At 36.1% G+C, this 27,320-nt stretch overlaps 1 protein-coding gene across 1 annotated transcript in view; it reads right to left on the reverse strand.

Annotated features, from left to right (window-relative positions):
* CABCOCO1 (ciliary associated calcium binding coiled-coil 1) overlaps positions 1 to 26,666 on the reverse strand; it is a 44,270-nt gene extending 17,604 nt beyond the window's left edge. Inside the window, exons 1-4 of the mRNA XM_068197101.1 lie at positions 26,529 to 26,666; positions 23,432 to 23,601; positions 20,302 to 20,446; positions 16,089 to 16,161 (exon numbers count right to left, since the gene is read on the reverse strand). Coding sequence (XP_068053202.1) covers positions 16,089 to 16,161; positions 20,302 to 20,446; positions 23,432 to 23,601; positions 26,529 to 26,647 — 507 coding nt within the window. The 5' untranslated portion in view covers positions 26,648 to 26,666. The remainder of the gene's footprint in view (positions 1 to 16,088; positions 16,162 to 20,301; positions 20,447 to 23,431; positions 23,602 to 26,528) is intronic.
* Positions 26,667 to 27,320: the final 654 nt, after the last annotated feature.

Consider the following 27,320-nt stretch of genomic DNA (forward strand, 5'->3'; position numbering starts at 1 on the left):
GTGAATGTTGAGAATAAGAAGAAAATACCACATTAAATGTAAAATATTACTAAGTATTTTCAATGTAGACTCATATTAAAACTATAAAAAAACTTTGACTAAAACATCTTCCAAAGGTATAAAAACTTTATATTACACAAGTAACAAGGAGAAAGGGCAAAAGAATCAAACCAAACCGAGCCAGGGTTGAATATCTCAGTATTTTTTTTCTGGAAATTCATTTGTCTAGGAGGCTGAGTTTCTCCTTCTCTGATTTTTCTCACCTTATTTTCCTTCTTATTCACAAAATGTTCTAAATGGGGCTTATTAATAAAGGAACTACTCAGGTGAAGTTTTTTGTTTGATCTCCCCCCATCTCCCTCTTTGGTCCGTTCCTGAATAAAGGTACCACAGAGGAAATGTCACAGGGCTCTTTTATAATGGCTGAAATAATTTCTTTCACTAAGTCCTATGTATACATTAAGTAAAGACATCCTGGGTCCAGTGTCAACCCAGATTTCAAAGCAAACAATGACAATAACAAGATCAAAGGAAGGGAAAAAGCTGCAGGAAAAAGAAGGCACTTTTTAGAGCAGACAGAAGCAATTTATTTTGTTTTGACAACTAAATATGAAATGGCTAATAAAATAATCACTGCCATGTTCCACAAACTACTTCCTCTAAACACACCTAATGTTCATAAAGGTCTCACATAAAGGAATGACATCACTGAAAAGCAACTTCTTCTTTAAAGGAGCCTTAAGCAACAATCACAATTGATCAAAAGAGGGAGCACCTCATGTGATTAACTTTTCTGGGGAATTACCATTGGCAGGCTGTAATCACTCACTTGAAGTCAGTCATGAGGACACCATGCCCAACTGTTCTCAGCCTGTGATTTATATGCCTGAGGTAATGACCAGTGGCCAGAATATCAGCGTGGCAGCCCCTTTCAAGGAGCCTGTTGTGCAGCACCAAACCAGGTTCACTGTTACTTCATCATCAAACCATCTTCTACCTGCATTTTCCTTGGATCCTTTTCCACCTAAGTATTTACCCAGCTCAACTCAATTGAGCTTATGCCACCAAACGAGAACAAGCAGGGTGGCTACAACCATTCCAGACTGAGGAAAGACTACGGCCCTCAGGACTGCATGCAGGGGAAGACAGGACTACAGTGGGCCTCTCCCGATTCCTCCCGCTTTTTGGAGGTGTGCATTAGTCCTGTCCTTTTTCTTGTTATTGAACTGGTTGTTTCCTTTCCTTGTCTCCACTGACACCACTAACTCATTTAATGTATGTTATTAAGCACCAGTCAGACGTTAACTTTCTGCCTTTAATCATATGTGCTTGAACCAATGACCTTGAAGCACAATAGATCTTTACCATTCCCTCAATAGCCAGGCCTTTATTCATCAAGTTTATAAGCAAAGCCTGTGTGCAAAAGGAACACTTACAATTACTATTATGGTCCTTCTGCTGGGGCTGTACATTGCACTGAAAGAATATGAGTTATAAAGTGCATGAGTTAGTAAAATTTAAATCAAGAAAATGTTTAATATTAAGCCATTTCATCTTTTTCCAAAGTTCAGCAAATTTATTACAAAGCATTGAAATTGCATTTCAAGCCCTAAGGCTTGCAGTGTTGAAGCCTGCCTCATTAACATAATTAAAAGAATAGCATAACTCAAAATTTAGTAAATAATTAAATATATGCAGTCTTATTGTTTTCTTCCAACTGATAGTATGATTCTGGCTAAAAATTTGCACTGCTTCATAGCTGACAAGCTGCTAGAGCACATCCCCTTTTTCTTGCTGTGCATATGATTAAAAAAGCAGAAGTTAAACACAGAATTAAAAAAAAAAAAAGGGGGAATTCTTTTTTTGGTCACAGTGGTGCTTAGTTCTTTCCTCTCTTTTTTACAATAAGCAGGTGTTGCTGAAGAGGTGAAAAGACTCATGGTAGGAGGACATTGAGCTTGAGAAGGATAGGAAAATGCTTCCTTGGAAAGAACGGTCCTCCCCTTCCACAGTCACTACATATCTTGTATTCCATTTTCCTCCCTTAGCCAAGATCCAGCTTGCAGGAAAAGCCAAGCTATATCCATTAGATTACTGGACATACACAGGTTGTGAGACCTGATCCAGAGGATTGCTCAACAAGGACAAAGCTGACAATTTCATGTCGCATAAAAAGCCCGCCTTACACAGTGCTTGTGCGCCACTAACACCTGCATGGCCGCAGAGGGCTCCCAGAGGTCACAGAGACAGCTTTTATGGGATGGAAATCTTATTTCCTTGATTCTGAAACCACAGAAAAAGTGCCTACTTTTTCTGCAAATGTTGCCTGCTTATCTTCATTTTCTCCTGCAACAATTCTGCCTTCTCCTTCAGCCACCGCACTGATCAGCAGCCCCTCCCAACATATGAGGTGGAAAGCCAACGACAAAATTAAAACAAGTTGGCAAATGTACCTATATATACATATTTCATGTTAGCACAGTTATGCTTCAGAAATTATGGCAACAGCAATAGAATTCTGCTGCTGTGATCATGGATAATCAAAGCAAGCGAAAAAAAAAGCCAGTGCTGAAATATTTTCAAAGGTATGGAAGTCTTTACTGTTGTGTAATTTAAATTTACTTGCCATCACTTGAAATTTCCTTTAGTCTGCATGATTAGAATTTAAATGCTCCCAAAGTACATTAACAAATATAATTCCTGTTATATTGCAGATAGACTGCAGCAACCTCCTCTTAATGCTGAAAACTAACTAGGCTCCTTAATTCACTACAGAAAATACAAAGCACAATTAGTTAAAATGTTTTCAAATGAAGTCTTATTTAGGAATGACCCACAAGATCAACCAATATAGCACTTTCAACTCTACTTTACACACATACACCCACATATCACAAAGATATAGCAGTATTTTCTACAGCTGTAAATATGGGATGTTTGCATTTTAGAGAGAGTATTTTTAATGTCATATTTTTCAGTGTGAGGCCAAGTTTTGCCAACGTTACACACCATGGTAATGTAGTGTTTATTTTCAATAGTCCTAGCAGTTCCCCTGAAATTACTTGGGGCATGGTGGATTGAGGAAACATGAATTGAACAGTAAATCTTAGCAGCTCACTCAAAATTTACACCTGACAACAGTAATAGAAGGACAGACATTACAAGTCTTCTCATGCATTATCGCATGAAAAATTTGTCTAAAAGCCACCATGCCAAATACTTTAATTTTCAAATTCAAGATGTTTTTGATGAATAGAAATTACTGCTCCTGAAGGCAGAGTTCCGGAGCACATAAGTATCACACTGAAGATTTTATGCAGCCTGAGCAAATTGGATCTTAATTGGGAAGTAGTTGACAGTCAACCTGAAAGCTAGGTAAACATGAAGCTGCAATACCCTGCTGAAACACAACTATTTATTGTAGCATTGGTCAAGTTTAGTGTACTCTTCATGAGCAGCTTTAATTTTTCCCCACCATACTGATCTTATCAGATTTGACAGGCAGAATCCTGTAAGTAGCACAAATTATAAAAATGACCTTTTATGTAACTGAATTACACAGAGCAGGGTTTAGTTTGTTAAGTCATGATACCTTTTCTTTACTCTTTGTCCATTCTTCTCCAATTGATGTGGTGGAAGGAGAAAATGAAAATAAAAAAAATCAAATTCTGTATGCCTGTATAGGTTAGAGTTATTGGTACTATCTGATTAAGCAATTTATTTTGCTACTAAAATTGCTAGTATGCTAACAGATAAATGTTAAGGAAGAAAGCAGATTTGTCTTCTTAATTGTATCGGTTCATGGCAAAATGAAACAAAACCAACGTACGTTATGGTCTGCAAAGCCATAAATGTATTAAAATGGCAATCAAGCTCTGAAAAACTTTAGGCCTTAATTCTCAATTCCCAGAACAACTCAGTCCCCATGCGTAACACACAATGCCCTGTTGACCACTAAATGTATAACCTTTAAACTTTCCCGTTACCTAAATAAGATTCCTTACCACTGCATTTTATTCTAATGCATATGGTTTGCTGCTTATTAGTTTTTGTAATGTTTCCACTACTATGAAAGAAAGAAACCCCAGCAATCCAGGAGACAAATTCTCATTTTATCTTACACTTGTCAAATTTTAAGATTCTCCTAGTCTGTCAGATTTCTAAGCTTGTCTAATGTCTTTCACTTGTACCCAAAATTAATAAAGTCTACCCATGCTGTATGATTTTCCAGTTGCTCTGATTCTGATTAGGCACAATAATTTGTAATTTAAATTCACAAAGATGTGCCAATGTAGCAATGTATTTATGTTGTCAGTTTTAAAGGCTTGGCCTTTTTAACTGTGATACCAAAGCCCTGTTCTTTCCACCCACTATAAAGTTCCAGTAATGCTTGGACTGACCAATTACTGCTGGTAATTTGATTATGTACCCCCTTTATTTTATTATTTACCCATTTATCTAAGGATTGATCAGAACAAAGAGACAATTAAATATACTGCAATAAAATCAGTATGAATAACGAGTAGGAGCTGAAGACAAACCAGCAGTAATTCAGAAACACAGAGATAAGACTGAAATCCTGTCTTTAACTACTCCTATTGTGTTTGGCCGTGTTAGGGTTGCAAAGAAAAGGATATTAATTTTCTGTTCAGTAATTCAGAGAGCTCTATTTGCAAGCAAGGAGGAAGGACAAAAGAGAAAATCTGAGTCATAGCAAAATAAGTAACATTTGGCTCCTTACTTCTACCTTGACAATTTCTTGAGTTCTCAAACAAAACATGATTATTAAACAGAAATTAACGGTTCAGTGCACAGTTCTAAGCATGCAGTATCAATAGACTCAAGGGTTCATTCTCAAAATCGACCGAAACATAATGACATTTTTAGAAATTCCACCAGAGGCCACCACAGTGGACCAATGGTAGGATTATTACAAAAAAAAAAAAAACAAAAAAAACACCAAGAGAGGAAAAAAAAAAGGCCACACAAAAAAACAGCCATCCCCTCCCACTCCCCTCCCTAAAGTCAGCAACCTAGGCTCTAGCCCTCACTTTCTTTTAATCTAGATCTGCCAGGACAACAGTTATGCTAAAAACTGAAAATAGTCTGTTGTGAGAGTAAAACTTTTCAATACTTCATTGGAAATCTGACCGTTACAGGTAATTTAACATTTCTCCAAATGTAAGTCTTCAGCTACATCCTAATTCCTGAGGAATACAAAAAGCTGGCACAATATCTTTCTTAGAACAAAAGAAAATCATTAAGATCCTAAATGTATAACAGATAGAGACAAAAATGATAAATGGGCACCATGAATACAAAATGAATGCTAAGAAAAACGCTGAGAGAATGTAAAGCAGATATTCAAAGTAGAATAATCTCTAAGGAACATCCCAAGCACTCTTTCATTTTATTATACAAGAGTACTATATGCATTGGTTGCAATGTAATGCAATCTTTTCACAACACACAGTGTCCAGTAAATCTAGAAAATGACCTGAATTCCAGCCTCTTAATGCCCGAAACTTGTTCACAGCCTTAATCAATGCAAAATTCAAGATGTCTCAAGCACAGGATGTTCTCACAACTGTGAGACCATATTTGGATGGCCTTCCTATAAATGAAGCATGAAACATTCATCTTTATCGCTTACAATCTATGCCATTTCCTTAGATTGTGCTCACAAGACAAATTTGATATGCACAGTCAAAATAAATGACAGTGCGAGTGCCTAGGAGATATTTTCCCTTACCTAGTGTTATTTGAATAGAACAGAAACAATACAACAAGCACAGGAATTCTAATACTAAGAAAATAGTCATACATGTATCAGCATGTAATTCATGAAGACTGACCTGCTCTGTGGGAGTAGTAACAATATTTTCTGCAATATGTATTTACAATATTGTGGGATTCTTGTAGAACCAACCAAAACATCAAAAGGTCCACTTGTCATAAAAGTGGAAAGCAGAATGTTGAGGTATTTCAGCCAAAAACATCTGCATTTGTTTAGATTTTATCCTGGACAGAGCACCATCTGCAATGTAACCCTGCAGAACCTACATGGGCTCTGATATAGGCTTTACAGTCAGAGGACAAAATATGAAGATGAAATCAACCAAAAAAAAAAAAAAAATCTGAACACTCACCATATAAGCATCTTAAGGTCAGCCAAACAGTCTGTCCACTCTAACAAGTAGGAAAAAGCAAACATTAAGTATAAACAGCCAAGTATTTCTTCTCTTTGCTTTAAGTTGGCCAAGAGGAGATTCAGGATGAGTTCACTACCAAATTTTCAACAGTGCACGTGGAAAGTCAAACCAAAAAATACTTTAGATAATAATCTTAACTGTGAAGAACCCCAAAAGGCTCCAGCTGCTGTGTTTTCAAGCCTGCCCTGAGGAGATATTCTACATATTTGATGTTTTCTGAGTGATCGAAAGACACAATGAAGTCTCAGCTTCCACAAAAACACAGTGGATTTGTGGGAGACTCAGGCAGCACAAGGTTAGCTAAGGCTGATGGAAGAGGCAGATGGGAGCCTATTTTCCAAATCAGAAGAGGAGAGAGGGAGGCTCAGTGGGCTGGTGCTGGTGGGAGCTGGCCATCAGCCCACACTGTTAGAAGGGATTGGAGGGACGGAATTTTCACCTTGCTCTGTTGCTAGCAGCCTGCAAATGACTCCAGACTCGGGATCAAATGGTGAAGGAAACTGTGCAGGAGAGACTGCACTGCCACATCTGGGCTACCTCAGCCTGATCTCTTTGGATCCTCACCAGGTGCAGGGGAAGGAGGGCATGGAGAGCACATTACACCCAACATATTGGGTACATATATGGCTCTCCTTCCAGTACCATTTGGCAGCTTACTCCCATATTTCTGGTGCCTTACAATATTGTTGCAGTGCATTCAGACTCTTGTGAAAGAATCAAACATTATGCTTTGGATAAACTCCATCCCTTTGCCAAATGTTTTCCTCATTTAAGCCCTAATAAAAACATTTTGAATGATTACACTGAACCTAAACGGTGCTGAAGTCTTCCAAGTCTAGCAAGCTTCAAAGAACAAATAATACAAATGCCGAAGAAAACAGTTGTTTTGTTAATATTCTATTTACACAGCTGGATCCTTAGGAATTTTATCCATCTGTATATTTAGTAAGCAAGGCAAATTAATGTGCTTAGAATTGCCATTTCCTCAGTGAAAAACAAACCAGTAAAATTAAAAGGCTCCCCCACAATCTGTCTCTCTCTGCCCCATTCCAGATAGACATGCACACCTCCCCCGTAGCCATGAACCACGAAGTAACTGGAGAGGATTCTTCACAGACAGATGTAATTTATAACAAAGGCAGGAAAAGGCAACCCTAACACAGAGCTTGCTGCCCTTCCTATAAAGTTCACCTCCTTACCAAGAAAAAGCAGAGAATAATTTGTTTGGTTTCTGTACTCAACTCCTTTTTCTTTTATTGTGAAAAGTTTCCATTGTCCTTTTATGTTTTGATTATTGAGTAAGTTTAGAGACTTGCCAAATAGCCCTAGATTGTTAACAGACCACCACTATTTAACTTTGAATACTTTAACAAAATAAAGACACAGTTCACATTAATATTCTATGCCCTCATTTTATTTATTATCTTTGCTTTGAAATTTAAACAATTTTCTTAGCTAAGGTTTATTAAATGTAAACCTAAGTAGCAATATAAGTTACCTCAAATACCAACCAGACATCCTATAAAACTTAGCTTTCTAATGAGTAACACTACATTTTGCTGAGCTTAGCATATTTATAGGAAATCAAAATAATGTTTTATGAATTAATATTCAAATACATCAGATTCAATGTTCAGTAAAAATACTTTATGTTGTATCTTATGACATGTTATAAAATTCAAGGTGGAATTAGAAGACAAAAAACTTTCTGGTGCATTTTAAAAAGGAACTTTAAAGGATTGTAAAACTTGTCTGTTATTTAGACTTGGATTACATTTGTCCTCACAACATCAACTAAATGGATGAAAAATTATTAAAATGTATATTGATTATAAATCATCATGGTAAAGAAAATGTCATGCTATTTATTTATATGAGTAAGATCAACATGTTATTCATAACATAAGGTCACAAGATGTATGAATTTGATACTTTAAATATTCACCCATGGGGATACATTCCCATGAAATATCACATCACTTGCTCATTCTACCGATACTTTTATGTATACAAATTGATTTTCAAGATGATGAAAAGCTGCAGATAAAGGTAATGGGTACAAAACAGTTGTTAATTGTAGTATAAGGTCATGGATTTCTGTCTGCCAATTACCAAAAATTATGCAGGAAATCTTGGAAATAGGGCAACTCCTCCGGAAAACCAGTCTCCAGTAAGTCAGACTGTAGAGGCACCAAAATGGTACCTGCTGGCAAACAACTTTTAAAAAGGGCAGCTAAATTTGAACCAGCAAAATATAAACAAAACGTGGCACATTCTTGAATAACTGCTTGATCCCTGCTACATTACATGGAAGAGTTTAACACTGAAAATAGCACTGTACTGCAGCAGACATAATGCATTGGGCTCAAAATAAAATGTGTCTCTATTTTCTTTTCGGCAGATTCCTTTCAAGTTATGTACTTTGAACTTCCTAAAGTGGAGTTATTGTGCAAATAACTTTCTGCCAATGTGCTAGCAGCAACCTACCTGGCTCTCACCAGCTTATGTACAAAGCCCTTCCAATGGTTTGCCACACTGGCTGATAGAGAATCCTATTTTCTAGATTCCTGCCTCCCCAGCAACATGCCCTATGGCAAGCTGAGACCCACATGAAGGTCATATGGGTCTTGTTCCAGCAGACCCAACTATGCTGTATGGCACCATGATGGAGGTGGGGCTCTGAGATGATCTTCAAAAGCACTACTTTTGTGTCAGGGAGTTTAAACACAGACATGTAAGAATAGCAATTCTGTTAAGTGTTTATTTTTTTTTGTTTTAAACTGGAATTAAATCAAACTGCAAAATTCTCAGATTCTCTTATGAAACAAAATTACTGATCTTTGCTCAGCTTCAAGTACTTTTTATCATGCTGGTCAAGTTAAACAAGTAGAATTCGCAAAGGGCATCAACAGAGTGAGCTATTCTGGAATACTAGAAAAGTAAAACAGAATTCTTATCCTAATAGTCTGTCTTCAGCTACTTTGCTTAACCACTTAAAAATTTCTCCAAGTCAATACATTTTTGCCAATCTCAATGTCTTCTATTAAAATTTACATCGTGATTGATAACCATTTTTAAATGTGCTGTAGTCTTCTGATAGAGCACTTCATCATTTGGGTCATAGAACCTTCTGATGAATAGCAGAAACAGGCTCTCATTAATGTACTGACTATCCTTCCAGTCAAAGCCTACAATTCCTAGCTAACCTGCATTCCAGCAAATAAATGAGCCATTACTGCTCTTATCACAACTATGTATGTTTACACACATTCAAACAAATACACACATACAGAAAGTGGAAATCAAGCCATTTTCTAAATAAATAATTAAACAACTTATAGAGCACATCTGTGTATATATTAATTCCTGCATAGTTCCAGAAATGTTTTCCTGCCAAGAATTCAGGTTTTTTTCCCTCTCTCTCTCTAACATCATGCAGTCAAAAAATGTGATGCTTTGTCAGTTGTACTAAACTAAAAAATGATTATGAGCCTCAATTTTTTTTTCTCTAGTATCTTTAGTTTTTCATCCTCCAGGGTGCTGAGCAACGTGACCCCAGTCACTTCTCAGTTTAATTCTGTGTATGTGAATAGGTCCATTGAAATTAAAGTTCCCAATTTGTTAAGAAGAGGCGCTTGTTGAAACGCTGGCTGGGTCAGAACCATGGTGCTCAGCACACTGAAGGCACAGCCCATGTCAGCTCTCTGGCACTTGTCCTGCCTGAATTCTTTTCTTTCGTGACTTCACGCATGTTACTGAGTTAAAAAGCAGGCTTGTTTTGTATTTGATGTTTCCTAAGAAAATAATTTAAAAAACGTTCTGTTAATCATTTTCTAAAGCATTGTAAAAGTACTCAGCACGGGCTTATGAATTCCACCAGCTCTCTGGAGCTCTCACCAGCTTTTAGGGCAGAGTAGTTCAGCTACCAAAACTCAGGAATGTTAAAAGTTCATTAGAAGACCATCAGCATGTGACCTACATGGAAATGTAACTGCTAAAGGTCAGAGTAGCTCCCCTACTGGCAAATGAGTACACCAACACAATCTTTGGAAAACAAGGGCTGTTTCTACTAGACAACAGATGCTTAAATATTTGAAGCAGCACTGCATACAATTCCAACAGACTCCACTTTTCATTCAAACTAATCACAAGTCCTTCAAGATCTCTGATTGCAGCCATAGCAAGCCTCAAGATCAAAGGGCTGGATATCTATGAATTTTTGTCAAAAACCCACTGTCTCTCCAGCTGCTTACTTCAGTAATCTGGACTTGGGTATGGCACACTTCTGTGACGGACATCAAAAATTTCCCCTCAGACATCAAAAGACCAAATACCAGTTTTAAACATCCACAATCAGAAAATAATGAACCTACTCCTGAAGCTGTAGTTTTGATCTTCATAGCAGTAAAGGCTTGAGGAGCATGTTTTGAAGGAAAAACTAAATAAGAGCATGAAAATGAAAGAGAAATGGAATGTAACACAACATCGATTTATCAAAGATACATGATGCCAGACTAATTTCATAGTTTATTAAATAAATAATTTTCTAGACAAAAGCAATGTGAGAGACATGATCAATTTATGAGTGGGCAGGAATACCACACAGATGGGACTGAATGCCTTTGAAGTCTATTCACTCTTGTATTCAATGACAAATTGGGAGGTGACATTGCGGGGATATCTTTTTTTTTTTAAAGCCTATAGTGCACTGTGAGTACCTCAGCTAGAAAATACAATAACAAAGGGGAACTAGAATAGCAGATGTACGATGAGACAGCCACATGATACAGGTATAAAATGCTTCTAGGACCTACTGTGTAGGCTATTCCCAGCAGAGGAAAAGAAAGCACTATTGATATTTTACAAGGCCTTGCTTTTATCTCAGCAATAATATTATGTCAGTTTGGTCGCTTATGTTCTAACAAAACTGATTTAAAGTGGAACAAATATAGAAGAAGGCCAACAGGATGACAAGAAGCTGATATGGATGTAAGCACATGTGTATCAAAGTCTACCTTTAAACCAAAGATTAGAGAAAGCTGTCTTTTCTAGTCTAGCTGAATGAAGGCTGACAATAAGATTGCTGTCTCTTTATACACTAGAAAAATAAACACCGGGGATGGAACAAGAGCTAAAGGTCAATACGGGCAAAAATTGTCACAAGGACAAATGTACATAAGCTTATCATGAATACACCCAGGCCAGAAACTGAAGTTTTATAACAAATATAGAAACCAGGCATCAGGGCACTTCCTGAAGGAGTAAAGACAAAAAAAAAAAAAAAACAAAAAAACAGTTAACTTTTTAAACTGGAGTTTGAAAGGTTTCTGAAGAGGATTATGAATGTTTCCCTAAGAGAAAGGAGCATGAGAGCTGACAATTGAAGACATCCCTTCCAGTCCTATGCTCTTCTTGATGTCTTTGCCATGGTGATATTTAGAAAACAAAGCTACAAAAAATCAACTCACTGGTTTTTAGGTACTAAAAATATCTGAAACCTCCAGGCTTTGAAAAGCACTCCATTAGCTGGGGAATGAGTTTCTGTAGTGTGAACTGATATGCTTATGGAAATGTTCTGGTTTCATACATCTCTAAAACACAGTTCTCAAGTAGTCACAGAGCAAATTCGTTTAAACAATGATTGATTAACCAATCTAAATATGCAACACCTAATGAGGATTACGTATCAAAGTCAAGTCCCAGACTTTAGGGCTTTTAAAAAAGCTTTATTAGCTTTCAAAAAGCATATTCTTCCTATTCACCTCCTTAAATTCAAACAAAGATGGGATTTTGTTCAAACTTAAAAAAAAAAAACCCAACCCAACCCATAACTGGATAAGGACCAGACACGGTCCAAAAGCTTAATGCTTCAGAAAGTAAGGAGTACATAGAATGAAAGCATTAATGGAAACTAGTCTGGAACTCTAAGTACAGAGGATGATATCTAGTGACTGCTATAATACTGAATCTGAACTGCCATTAAATTTAATCTTTGATATTTTTATTGCAACCTGACCCACTATGACATCTCTAAAGAAAATTACATTGTACACTACTATTTCAAGAAGTCAAACTTAGCTAGTCATCTGGGCCATAAAATAGCAGATTACTCCATCAGACTGGCTAAAGCAACTAGGAATAAAACTAGATTTACCAACCACATTATTTTTATTAGGAAATGTTTCAAAGCAGACATAATCCCAAAAGACCTTAGCCTCATAACATCCAAAAATACACAACAGAGAACAGCAAAAAACATGGACTGCAGTACAAGGTACAACTTGCAAATGAGAGAAAAAAAATTGCAAGATACATTGTAATATATCATCCTATCAAAGTAAAATAAATTAATTAAATGCAGAAATAGAAAAGAGTAAAAACTTCTACACAGTTTATGTATTAACAATTTAAACCTTTGTTCTAAGATCTGACATGTTAATAGGAATTTCTCCACTGAATCCCTGAACATCAATATTTAGTCTGTACTCCTTTTGCTTTCCTTGAAATTGCAAGCTAATATGGGTGTACTAAATCACAGCTAGAGAGCAAAATGTCCAGAACAGGCAGAAGGAAAAAACCCACTATCTTTAACAGCAATATTCCTGAAGAACTCTGGTATGGTAGCACTGCTTGCATTTTATTTTGGATCACAGCCACAGAACAGCTAAAGCACAGCTTCTTTTGTAATCATTCTAAATGGGGGGAACTGCTCATAATAGTAACAGGAAAAAAAAGCAATGAATTTACTTGGCAATCTTAACACTTCTCAGCAATTCCTTGTACTGTCATGTTTTCTAACAGGTATTCATGCATACATAATATATAGGTCTTTGTAGATCTGGAAAGAAGGAGAAGTAAGGGATTTGATAGCTAGAAAGGCAAGTTTTAAATTTTAAATACTGTCAAAGTAGGTTAGAAGTGTGATGTGTGTTTTATCATCTAACCAAGCACTCATATCTTTCTATTTTAACCTTTTTTTTTCCTAGGCAATATGATCACCTCAGGCAGTTTGAGGTTTAAAGGCTTTAGCCAATGCAGAAAAAAAAAAATTAAATTAGCCTGGCATTTTTTACCTTTTTTTTAAGGGTTGAACACTGTCTGTGTTTTACAGAGGTGCCTTTATTATGCTAGCTGCATCAAATGCAGAATATTAATCAGACTGTGAAGCTCCACTAATTATGTGCTACATTTAAGTAACTTAGATTTTGTTAAGTGGCACGACCACAGATATTGTATGCATAATCTGAGTTTTGAGTAATTTCCCTTTTCTTGTCTGATTTTATTCTACACAGGAAATGACAGGGTCATTTGGAAATAACTGCAGTGAAAGATCAAAAAGGAAACTTGATTGAGAACACTGTATAATTGCCTGTGCTAGAGAAAAAAATTCCGATGACTTTACAATCCATTGCTATAAGATTTCTCTGGAAAACACACACTGTGGTTTCCCTAAAAGGATATCCATTACAACACTGAGTACAGCTTTTATTTGTTGTAGCTGTATCTCTTTTAAAGAAGCAGGTCTTCTCCTGAGGGTGCTGGGCTTTTATTCTGCAGGTAATTCTTTCGGCACACACACTCGCTGAGCTAAAGCCATTTCAGTGGAAACAAATCAATTCTGTTGAAGCAAGTCATTTCACTGACTCATCTCAAAGTGTTCATTTGCAAAAGGAGATAATGCTGTAATTAAGCTCTTGGAACACTGTGGTTCTTGTTATTTGGACAAATCTGGCCATTACAATTTAGAGTGTCCTGTTCCAAAAGAATAGGCTTTTATTGCTGGAAGCTAAAGGAAAACTTTTTAGACATTAGCTGCCCTCAGCTTAGAGTCAGGATCAGATCCAGCTTTAGGCTGTGGTGTGTCTGCAGTGGCTTTTTTTTTGGTTTTTTTTTTTGGTAGGACACTGGTCTACATAACAGGACAGCAGCCAAACTTTGAGCACAAATTTACTATCTACTTTCAGCACGTGCATTTCCCAGTTGATCTCCTGTTCCCTGAGCAGATGCACTGCAGAGCAAATGACCCCAGGTGTGCTCCTGCCATAGCCACACACACCAAACCACAGCAGCCCAAAATCCTGTTCATCTAAGGGACTGCAAAATAGAAGTCATGATATCTTTTATGCATAAGAATTACTAAATAAAACAAAGTTACAGCAAAAGAACTTGAAGTTTATGCTGAGTTGACCTCTCCTCACATTTTAACACATAAAGCAAGTGCAAATAATGTCATAAATTTATATGTGCAGCTTCAGTATCTTAAACTTTTACTTATTGAAGAACAATGCATCACCCTATCAAAATGAACTCATAGAATATAAGTATTGACTTTCTTGGGTGTTGGAGTGTAGTTGAACAAATTAGAAGCTCTCTGCCATGTAGCTCCAAATACAAAACAGATGGATTAAAGTAAAGTGGCACCATAGGTAAGAAAAGGCCGTGAAGGAGTTACAGTTAAAGATTGTCATATAGGGTTTTGTGACAGTTGTAGCTGCAGATGGCACTTGTTGCTTGGATGGACCATCACCAAAGTCATTCCTTGAAATCCATTTCTACCATTGCCCAGAGGTGCTGGAACCCTCAGCAGAGGTGGAGCTCCCTGGCAGAGCCTGCCCAGGGCAACCCCTGTCCCGCGGCTAGGACAGTGCCTGATGATCCCACCCACCCAGAAGGGAGTCTTCAGGAAACACAAACACATTTCCCTTAAGCTAGTCTAAAACCTTCTAAGATTCATGATTTAAGTTTACACAAGAATTACTTAATTAAAGTCTCATTAAAATCGATTTTACCAATTAAGAAGTGCTAACCAGCCATTGATCTGATTACCTACCACAAAACACCCAGCCTAACATAGTAATGCTAAAATTCTGCTCCACCTTTGTATTGACAGTTTTGACATCTATTTCATCACAGGTGGAATTTTAATCCACCTTGTAAATGACAAGAATAATTTCCAAATATTTGCATCCATGTAAAGAAAAGTAATTTTATAATATGGCTACTTAAAAGCAACATGGAAAGCAATTATCCCACATCACCAGAGTCAAAATACCAGCTGAAAGTGTAAAGGAATTTTTCCAGTGCACTAATTTTTACTTCATTGTGTACTGATAAGCTAAAATATAAGTACTTTCAAAAATAATAGACTACTGTGCCCCTCTGGGCAATCAGTTGACTCCTAATACAAATTTAAAATGCAAATATTTTTTAATGTGTAATAACAAATATCCTCAAAAAGCACAACCAGTCTAAAAGAAGGTTTATTTGATTAATTGAACCTGTCCATTTGATTAAAGGCCACATTTTGCATCAACACATTTTCTTATGTATTTTTTCACATGTAAGTTAAAACACATGACAAAGCTCATTGTGTAGCCAACTCACTATTGTTAACTGCATTCTTTCAAAATGATCAGTTTCTAGCTTGCTTCTTTCTTTATAGTCAGTATAATTAACTCTCGGTGGCTACAGCAGAAACAGAACTCTGTACATGCACATGCATACATGTCTATTAGGGCTGTGGTCAGACTAGGCATGGCACACAACACTTTCTGATTTTGATTGCTGATTTTAAAGCAGAGTCAGACTCACATTGCTAATTCAAATTACATGCATCAACTTACAAATACCTACACAAAATTGTTCCTGATTTAATATAACTAATGACTTAACCAAGCAATGCATTTACACTTTTTTGAGATCCCAAATTAATTTTGAATATGAGGATCAAATCATCTTGTGCTCTTTAATCAGCCGTTTTACATTAGCAGTGCAGGGATGTTGACATGAAGTCGCTTTGAGCAATATAAAACATATGCCATGGCACACTTGTTAAGGAGCTCTGCATAATGAGTTCCATCTATATAAATGACTCACCTCATTACTTATCACAGGTTCTTCTCTATGACCGTGGAAGAGGTATTCATATGCTTTATAGTGTTTAAATAAGCTGAAAAACAACATAACTTAGTGTAAGTTTTTGGAAAGGTAATAATATTACAAGTTTTGTTAAGCAAAGAGTTACCCTCCAGCATGGTAACGTTCCAAATTTTGAAAAGTAACAGTTGTTTAACTTCAGATACAACAAGCAGCATATTTACTTAGCAGGATTTATTATCAGATGGCTGTAGAAAATACAGTGTGATACTTAAAAATACATCCACTTAGTCCTTATAAAATTGAACTCTGAGAAGACAAAGTTCTACTCTGAAAAAAGTAATTCCCAAAACACTTATCACCAGGATACTTGCGCCTTTATTATCAACAATAGCAGACAAGGAGGAAACAAAGGCAAATCAGCTTTCAGATTCTGGGATGGGCTGCCAGTACAGGGAGAAAGTTTGATCTTGGAACACCAAAACAATAAAGAATAGAAATATTTATTCTCTCAAGGTCACTTTGCAAATGCAGTGTAGTATTTCCTCAAAGAAAAACTAAAAACCAGATTAACACACAGCAGTTTTGCATACTACAACAAAAGTAACTTTAAATAGACTTTGTCAATGGACTGAAATATTTACCTTCCTTAAAAACATGTATGGCTTTCCACTTCACATGTTTCAAATCATTTTCTTTGTTTCCTTTTCTAATGACCAATGATTCAGCATTTAGTTAATCAAAAGTTTTGTTTGTCATAGTCTGTTACAATTAGTTCTCTTACAATCATGATACACAACTCCTGGCTTCTCTCACATCATTTTGACATATGATTTAAAACACTGCTCCACTGCTCTGTGATTTCATAGCAAGTCCAGCTTGAAGAATTATTCCAATAATTTATCACTGTCCTGCCTGCTGTATCCAGGAAAGGCACAGCAATATTTGCAGGGAACATCTGTAACTGGTTCCTGTGCTTTCTGGCGAGGGACAGGACCCAGGTTCTTTTTTTGGGAGATCCATCAGTTGGAACACTTTTGGCTTGGTACCGGCAAGGCCCACCTAAGAAGTCTGGCTGCCATCAGCTAGAGGCTGCCTTCCTCCAAACCTAAAGCACACAGGCAATTAATTAAGTTCTTACAGTATTTGCAATTTTATTAAAGTATATTTTTATTGCAGCACATCACCAAAGAATTCCTGACATGTTTCAGTGGAGTCGCAGAAATTATGTTTAAAGAGAGTTCAGGACTTAACCTGGAAATGATTCACAGTGATTTATGAAAATATATGTCCCCTTTCATGCACACCTGTAATTTGGTAAAATTCTAACAGGGATTATTTGAAAAAAGACAAAAAATATTTTATGAACATCACAGACACACAGGAAATAGGACATATATCCTTCCAGTTGGATTGGCAGAAATTAATATTTCAAATTTGTTCTCTTATCCTAGTGATTTGGAAATAAGTCAGATTTATAGCACCTAAAAGTCAGGTCTTTTCCCTCCCCTTCCCCTTCAAATGTGTTGTGATATTCTTCATGGACTATGTTACAGGTACATATAACTTAAAATATATACCCAAAATTATAAGTAATTGTTTTTGGCATTTCTGAAGTTTATGTCTTTATTTTTAAAAATATCTCTGTTCAACCTGGCACTCCTAATCCTGTATGAGGGAAAAAATTTCTCCATTTAATGGTCTTGAAATCAAATTACATAAATCAGACATCAGCATTTATTTAGAAAAACAGTGTCATTTTCTTCTGTCAGGCATTATACAAAATTACCCCTTTTGTTTCAATTTGATGCAAACAATTTAAAAATTCCATACCAGTGTTTTTAGCAATTACACAGAAATAATTTTACTTGCGTAAGTAATGTTGTTAAGAATAGGCCTCTTATGATGTCATATGAGAATCTGAAGGTGATTAACAATGACATATTCCCCCAGCTCCACTGCTTCCTGAAAAGAAAATGTCAGGAGCTATGTTGATGTGTGTTTGCCCAAGGAGACAAGATAAAAAGATGATAACTGTCACCTTCCACCAAACCTGAAGGTGTCATTATAGTTGTTGCACAGTTTGTGCCAATGTGGTTAAGCATTTGTCCCCATTTCCATTATAAATCCCATGGGTTTACAGCTCATCTGTAAAAATGTGATCTGAACTACAACATGTCATACTGTCTTGAGCAGAAAAAAACCTACAGGCTTATCATTTAAAATTAAACAAGAAAAAAATGTATTGAACTAATACATTAATTTGAATTGTAATAAAACTGAACCTATTTCTGAGTTCATAAACTTCAAAATACACCCATTTATTTGTGCCAATTCCATTCTTGTTTAGAAAAAAAAATATTCCAGTGACTGAAATAATGGATTGCATAAACTGGACACACATGATACATTTCAGCGTATGTGTGCACTTCCACAGCATCGCCACAGCACCCATTTTTAATAAATGGAGCAGTTTGGACATACAACCACATATTTGGTGGCCAAAATACCATTCTGCTGCTAAAGTTTTGCAGCTTGATTGTATTCCTGCCCAGCTAATACTTTGGTTCAAAGTAGGATGGAGCACCTAATCTCTTGGATAAAATTCTTCTGACTGTGAAGGAATTACTTCATGGACAAGATATCTCTCAATGGATAATTTACACACAAGTTATAGACATGCTATTTGGAAAGAACATTTGTTCCATATAAATATACAAAAGACAGACAGGAAGGCAGAAGTAAAAGGAGCTGAGACATCTTAAATGCCAAATTTCCTTTTAGTTTAGGGCTAGTACTTGGCAGGACATTATTTTGCCTTGACTACAGAAATCTGAGATTTAAAGAGATGTTCCCATTTCTTATGGGAAGAACCTTAAGTGTTGTATATTTTCCATGAAAAAGAAACAAAAGAAAAAATTCAGAGAGCAGGAGAAAGAGACATATTTTATAGCCCAATCGTAAGAGAAATTGCCTGCAATGGGTTTAAATCCCCATCTGAATCCAAGTACTCTGAACTGGAAGGCTAATAGCTACCCTAGCATTTTGCCTTTCCTCAAGAGAAAATACTTTTCCACATTCAGGAAAACACTCTCAAAACTCCCTCTTTGCTGCGTTAAACTTTTCCAACAGAACAGTCAGAAAATTCCCAGCAAATCTACATATGGATCAGCCATCATCTCACTCAATTTTTATGCCCATCTGCCACAAATCTCCCCACCCTCCTCCACCCCCATTTGGGTCAGAAAATGGGCTGAAGGGCTACAGCTGCAGTACAGTGGATGAGCATATACTACAGGAGTAACTTATTAATTTTCCATCTCCTTGCCCCTGACATTCATGGATGGTTAAACAGCTTGAGAACCATTCTGTCCATCATGTACTGCAAACAGGGGTATGTCAGTACAGCCACTGCCTTAACCACGGCATTCCAGTGGAAATGGGGTGTACACATTACTATACAGTAAGAACTTTATACAGGGGCATTACTGCTGCTATCAGACTCAGTATTTTTCTCAAATAATTAATGAATTTACTGCTGTCTGCATCTCTTTCTGCGTCTCTGTTTAAAAGCTGAGACCTGTCATAAAACCTTTTCACGCACATACTGGACTTTGCTGATTTTGAAATGCAAATTTTTATGACTCCTATATGATCAGAACCTTAATTCTGTAAGTACAAAACTTTAAATCACTTCAGTCCACAATAACTGTCAAGGCCATACAAATACTTAGAATAACAGAGTCAAGATAAGATCTAAATAAGATAAATAAGATAAAGAAGATCTACAATTTTATTCAGATGGAATCTAAAAGAAGCTTTTAAAAGCAAAACAAGATTATTGCCCATGCATCACTCTGGTTTTTTTTTATCACTTCAAACAAAACTCAAGAGGAATATTTTCAGCATATCTCACATTTTTATAAACTTCCAGTCTAAATTTATTTTTTGGGCTTTGACATCTGAGGCCAGATCTTCACTGCTCCTGGCATATTCTCTCTTCTTTTTCATGATTTAAAGTTTGGTGTTGGCACAGTAAGAAGGTATCCAGTAAAATAACAGCAAAATAGTAGTAGTACTAGTAGTAGTGTAAAAATAATAATAATTTAAAAATTGTTGATGTTGTTGTTCTTATTGTTGCTGTTATTTTATCAGTCATTTTCCCACTATATTCGATTAATGAAATAAAAACAGATTATGTAGATATAAATACCTGGTAACCAAGTAATCAATGACTGCTTTGGCTTGCTCAATGCTGAATAAATTCAGGTCACCTCTTTCTTCTGACTCAGTTTCTCCTATTTCAGCCATTGCTCTTTCAAGTTCTTTTAAATTTTCTCCCAAGGTCATATGTTTGCCTGCAAAGTAATCCCAAAGAACAAAAACCACGTATAAATACGACAAGGTGGGATGGAGTTTTTTGGCCCATTTTAATTATAAGACTTCTTGAAGTTTTAGTTATGACCCACCATCTAAACTTAAAAGCCAACAGCAGTCAAATGCTTCTGTTGCCATTATTCTCATCAATAAAAAGTGTCGATTAAAATTCCACTACAAAACTACCACTCTGCCTTCACAATGGAAGGATCATAAAAATGGGTGTTCAAGATACTACAGCTTCACTTCTTACCTGTGCTGAGACCACCACAGGCAGAATAATATGCTAATTTGAAAGCAGAGTATGTTTTTCTTTAATTATTCTTCTGACCATGCCCCTTGCAACATAAGCCATTAATGCAGGAACAGATTTTAAAAAGGGCGAAGAATATTTTAAAGTGCTTACAGTCATAATAGAGTAAACATGAATATGCATAAGACCCTGCATGTATCATCAAACTAGGAGACATTTTTGCATCCTTCCATACCAGATAATTACTTTACATTTTTACCCTGGAAATCAAAACCAAATGCCACAACAGGTTGGAATTAGATTTTAAATTCTGTTTGATAACTGTCCTGACATAGAGGGCAATCTGAAATGTATCAGTGCTTGCTGAACCTATAAAAAGAAAGGATTCATCTTTCTGATTTGCACACAGTGTCTGCCATCACTAAAACCATTGGAAGTTAACACAAAAGCTTCAAATACAATTTATCTTTTCCTTTTATGTCTAAAAAAATCTACAGAAAAAAATGGGGAAATATCCACCAGTGGTGAAATAGATTTATTTTCCTCATTGTAGCATGTCTCTACTGATACATTCCTTGGGTTTTTTTGTACAGAAAACAAATTAAAATACTTAGAAGACTTCTTTTCTTTTATGGTTTTGCCCTATAGTGGTACAGTAATCAAAGGTTTGACAATTCTACCTCACTTTTCAGTAAGAGGCAGCACAATATAAATAACCATATGGGAAGGGACAAGAAAGAAACACAGAGAATGCAAAGGAAATAGAAGCCATAGGAAATGAGGAAAAGCAACAGAACCAGAAATACCACCCTTTGCAGGGAAGTGAAGGCACATAACAGGATCACCCAGACCTTGAGTCTGTTGCCAGCTCATCCAAATTTTCTCTTTCCTCTGCACACTTGATTTTCAGTCCAAACCACCTGTCTCAGGAAGATTCATGCAGCACTTCTGTGAGCTAAGGAGTACTTTACCCTCAATGGATAGAAGAGAGTCAAATCATGTAACTCATTCTGACTCCCCATCTAGCAAGGCCTCCAGTTTTCCTTGCTGCTTTACCAGCCTTAAATGCATTTCCACTACCCTCCTTCTCTAAATCCATTCTTCCTGCTCAATGCTACACTTGCTATTATGGCCAAGTCAGCTTAATTCTCCAGGCTGACTGGGTCCAGTGCAGGGAAAGGAAAAGAAAGAGTCATTAATATAGAAGACATTTGAATTTTGCTTTTAGTTGATATGTTTGGTAATTACAAGAAAATTCATCTCAGCTTATATTTCTTATATTTGTGAAGCAAATATAAGAAGTTTCCTGCAAGCATTTAAAAACGACATTTTCTTTCTCTAAAAACCATGTATATCTTAGCCAAATCTAAATGGATTTTCACAGGACAGCAAAAAGCAAATTCACATTTGCTTGCCAAACCATTATCTTTACTTCAACCCACCGGGGCATTAGACCCGTTAACAAAAGAAAAAGACACGAAATAGGTTCTTTTTCCCACAGCCTCTGTCTGCAAACCCACTGAACTAGTTCAGTTGCAATTTTATATATAAAAATTCACCAAAAGCAGACGGGGCCATAGAAAATCTTAAGCTTAAAGAGTTAAAAGTTTGGCAAAACATAATGCAACAAAGATGACATTCCTGCAAAACATCAGTCAGTTTTAATAACTGGTTGTGCTACCAGCCTGTCGTGTACACATGTATTACACGGTCTCATAAAACTAATTTCTGACGGGTTTCCACTCTGCTACATTGTTATAGTAATATAGTTAGCATATGTTAAGATACTTTCTCACTGGAGACAGGAAGGACAACTGGAATTCCAATGATCATAAAGCACGTACATATTCTGTCAAAATTCCAAGACAGAAAGGCCCTTGAACTAAATTACAGTGAAAGAGTATAATAACTATTATGAGCTTGATTTTAAATGTTTGCCTTCTCTTTTGAATGAAACTGCTGAGTCCTTTCACTCTTCCTCTGGGATGGACTTTTCTCAACATAATCACCTTCAAAGTGAATGTTAAACAAGCATTAGAATCTCTAACAAAGAAGGTTTTAGAGGACAGTGCTACCATTTTTTCTGGCTATTTCATTCCCACTAGACCAAGCTTCATACTTTGTGGCACATTTCCTCACAACCACAGGAGCTACAGTCCTTTCAATGTCATTTTTCATCTTCAGCAGTAATGCCAGTTTACCTCCCTCACCAGTCCTTAGTTAACATATATTCTGTGCCAGAAGTGCAGCATTTGCCATATAGGAAGCGGAGAGTTGACCTCCGAGGGTAAAAAAAATGTAATTCACCTGCTGTAATGCTACAGGATATACTCAATATCTCAAACAGCAGAGAAATGTGCCCAAGGCTACAGCAAGTCAGTCACTGAGAAAGCTGGAACTGGAATGTAGGAGCTCCTTGCTCTCACTCTACTGTAATTATTATTTATTTTACCATAGCAAAGAAAAGGTCTTTTCAGGACCTGGCCCATTTGTATGACATATTGTATAAACAAAGAATGAGGAATATTCTACTCAAAAGACTTGAGATATGCCAATAAGAATTATTTTCAGGCACAAGGTCTAACATACCAACATTCAAGAGGAAAATAAATAATTTCACAATTACTTGTAATTAAATATCACTTTATTAAAATGACTGGGAAACATTCTTGCCTTCCACTTCAGATATTTAACAATTCTTAATTATACTTACCGCTGAGGTTCTCCAAGGCAAAATTTAATAGATCCATGAATCCTGAGAGCTGGATAAGACTAAAGTTCATTTCTTTAGCCCACCAAAATCCTGCAGTATAATAATCTAGTAAAATAGCTTCTTTCAAAGATGTCTTTAGTTGTGTAAGATTCAGAAATTCTTCCATCTTCCTAAAAAAATTGCAGAGTAAAATAATGGAATTTAAAAAACAAATTACAGATTCCAAAGTCTTACTTGATCCACATGCAATTATATCTATAACATTTCTTTAGTTGCTATATTATTCATATGTGCCTATGTACATAATTTCTTGAATTTAGCTACATCAATTCCTAGATTACATTTATGATCAGAGTATCAAAAAGTAAACAATTACCTGCAGGTTTCAGCAAACACTACTGAAGTGTTAAGATATGACTAACAAAAGAACAAAAATTAGAGCATTACAAAACCAAAGAGAAATACATTGAAAATTTCAGAGGAAAAAAAAGTGTTTCACCAGGAATTGGTTTGTGGGATAAAATGACACAACTAGTCTCTAGTCTCCACTTTCCACTATCATGCTTTCACTCTGATTTAGATAGTTTTTTAAGATCTTGTTTACATTTCAAGATTATTTTTCATGTGGCCTCTAATGAAAAATTACATTTGAAAATTAATGTAAATAATATAACAATGCAAAATTATTTACATTAAATTAATGTAAATAATATGTTATATTATTTACATTAATTTAGCTACTGAAAGTAGCTAAAATATTTAGAAGTTTAAATTGCACTTCCATCATAGTCAAAACATTTAAGGAGCCTTATCCCATTTTATTGGCACATGATGAAAATTTTTCCACTTACTTTAACGTACAGAATTTATGAAAAAATACACTCCCTTGTAGGAGGCCATACTCTTGCTGACACATTTATGTCTACTCTTTCCAAACACAGAATTAGTTACATCTTTTATAATAACTGTGTGCTTTTTTCCACATGAAGAGAGGGGATTGGGGCTAGGACTTGGTTTCAATTCTTCCAGTATAACTTTGGCCATGTCTCAGGCAGTTAAGTTTTACATTAAAGCAATCCTTGGCTTCTTAAGTACAGCTGAGGAAACAGGTGCCAGTGATCAGAGTTTCTTGTACCCTGTGAAAAAGCAAGGTCTTCCCAAGCCCTGCTGCCATCTCATTCCTTCCTAAGGAGGACATTAATCCCAGACCTACTGATAGCAGCCATTAGATTTTCAGGGGTTTCACCAACACAGTACAGATGCGCTGTCAAGAGAGATGAGTTTCTTTCTTTAATTAAAGCCTCAATAGCTAACAGAGTAAAGCATATAATCCAATCAGTTTTGTTTAAAACATGTACTCCTTTGTTCTGCATGACAAATTTGTATGGCTGCACACATGCAAGTCGGTTAAAAACACTTAACTTGTGTCCTGGAATAGAAGTGGAACATGGCCAGCTGAACTTTCCAAGGTTTGAAACAGTCCATATCCTCTCTCTCTGAAGCTTCTGCCAACACTGTGTTTTCATAATCAGAGCTTCTCAGGGATTTAGATTTTCTCTGATTATGCTAACAATGCCAGTGCTCATCTTTCCAATATTCTGTAAGGCATGTCACTGACAACAGTATCTGTACATCACTGCAAAATGATGGGGCAGTTAGATTCCAGTTACCATCCCTGCTTTTTCTTTCTTCGTAGGGTTCAAGTCTTACCAAGATGGACAGCAGTACAAAACTCCTTGAGAGATGGGAATGCAGGACATCAAAACTCTCATACTGAATCAGATCTATTCTGATTTTCTAACTTGAGCTGTGGCCTTCAAACTGCTCTTGTAATTAGACACAATGCACTTGGTAAACATAATTTTAATGCTGCTGCTGTTAAACTGCTTAGTGTGCATAAAATACCCTGTAACTATGCTCCTTCCAGTCAGATGCAGTATATACTTTACATTCCCCTTGTACAGCATGTATATATAGACACATATGTGATCAGCTGAGACTAAAAGAGTATATGACCTTTCAGTGCTTTTCTTTTTAATCTTGATGAGAAAGTTGCACAAAGAATTGTGTACATTAACCACATTTTAGTCTCCATGAGTTGTACACTTCAGTCTCCTTTTAATTTAAAGAGGCCTATTATGCAAGAGAAAACAGGAAAGAATTTTTTCTATTATTATTTGATGGTAGCAAATTTTCTTATCAGTTTTCTTAAAAAAAAAAAAAAAAAGAAACCTTTTCTCCCTAGAATAGTGACAAATAGGAAGAACATAATATGTTTAAGGAATATTTTAATCTCTATTAAATGGTTACCTATTCAGAGGAACAAAGCTGAATTTTATATACCCCCCCACCTCTTCCTTCCCAAACTAGACCAGCAGCCCAGCCCTTTGGCTTTCAATTCCCTAAGAACCTGCTAGCAGACACAAGCGCTCTTAAGTAATTCTTGCCCTTCTGAAATGTCCCATCTTTCAAACATAAATCTAGAGTCCCAGGATGAACTCCTGGCCTCCTAAATTTAGCTGCTATTAAACACTAATAACAAGGGAGAGTGTTGGTACAAGAAAGACAAAGGTAGCGTGACATCAGAAGTCTTTGGCTGCCTCCTATTTCCCCAGTGCACCATGATGGCGACCTACTAATGCCTTCTTAAGCTTTCCATCCCTTGCTGAACTTTTAAGACCTTTCTGATTTTTTGGTAACTCATGTTACAGTACACAACCTTGAATATTTTAGCAAAAAAAGTTACCCAGTGAGACTTACAAAAAAAGCTCAGTATCGGTCTGCTCTTACTTACATCTTAGTATTTTGTTTACAGTGTATTTAAAGCTATTGTAAATTCAGAAACCATGACAAGGTGAAATACAAGTGGAAAAAAAGGAGTCTAAGCAAAATTAAAAGATGTAGGAAAAACAGTAAACCAGACTGGATCTGAGATCAAAAGTGTTTCTGCCGTCTTTTGTGAATAATATTAAATATCAATGATTTAACTGAACAATTAAATTAATGACATAGCCATCACAAAAGACATCAAATAAACAGTCTGCAATTTTTATTTCGTTATTATATGGGTTCCAGCATTGATGTCACTGCTACTTACTTTTCAACTCCTTCCAGATTTTCTTCTGACAAGGCAGTTATTTGGGAAGGAGAAAGAAATGTCCTATTAGTAATCTTTTTTCCACCTACATCATCCTGATCTTGGTCTTCATCCTGCATACACGTACATAGGAATGTAATTTTAAAAATGTTTATTTTATTATATCAGCAACTTATCTAAATAACATTTTTATATTGAGGAGGTATGCAAGGGATTAATTCAACAAATGCCAAAAATGTAACACAGCTGTAATTATACAGCAGTAACACAATACCTTAACACATTCTCACTAGAGAAAAGCTGGGCAGATACATGGAACATAGTATTTTTATCATAAATTCATATGGGAACACACTGATATATTATGTGCTGCTCAAGATTAAATTAACTTACAAGTAAAAACAACAGAGATTTAAAGGTGCAAAAGAATCCATGAATCTAAATTTGACCAACATGACACTGCATTGCACAATAATTAAATTTTAAAATTAACTTTCTCCTAAACATATTATGAGAATACACAAATATTACTATGCTATTTGCTCTCCACCATGTACTTGATTGCATTTTCAAATTTACTGTCTACACTCCCTCCTTCCCCTAGCCAAACAAAAGTCCAAGATGTTTGCTGCAACAGAATAATACACAAGGATCTGACACTACTGCTCCTAGGAAGGATGTACATGTTTTAGGGAATAACAAACTGAGCATGAACTAACAATGCAATGGTCTTCGAAAAAATAGGAATATTTTATGATATTTTGTGTTGTCATTGATAAAAAAGAAATTTCA

The sequence above is a fragment of the Anomalospiza imberbis genome, chromosome 8 (assembly GCF_031753505.1).
Source record: "Anomalospiza imberbis isolate Cuckoo-Finch-1a 21T00152 chromosome 8, ASM3175350v1, whole genome shotgun sequence".
NCBI lineage: Eukaryota > Metazoa > Chordata > Aves > Passeriformes > Viduidae > Anomalospiza > Anomalospiza imberbis.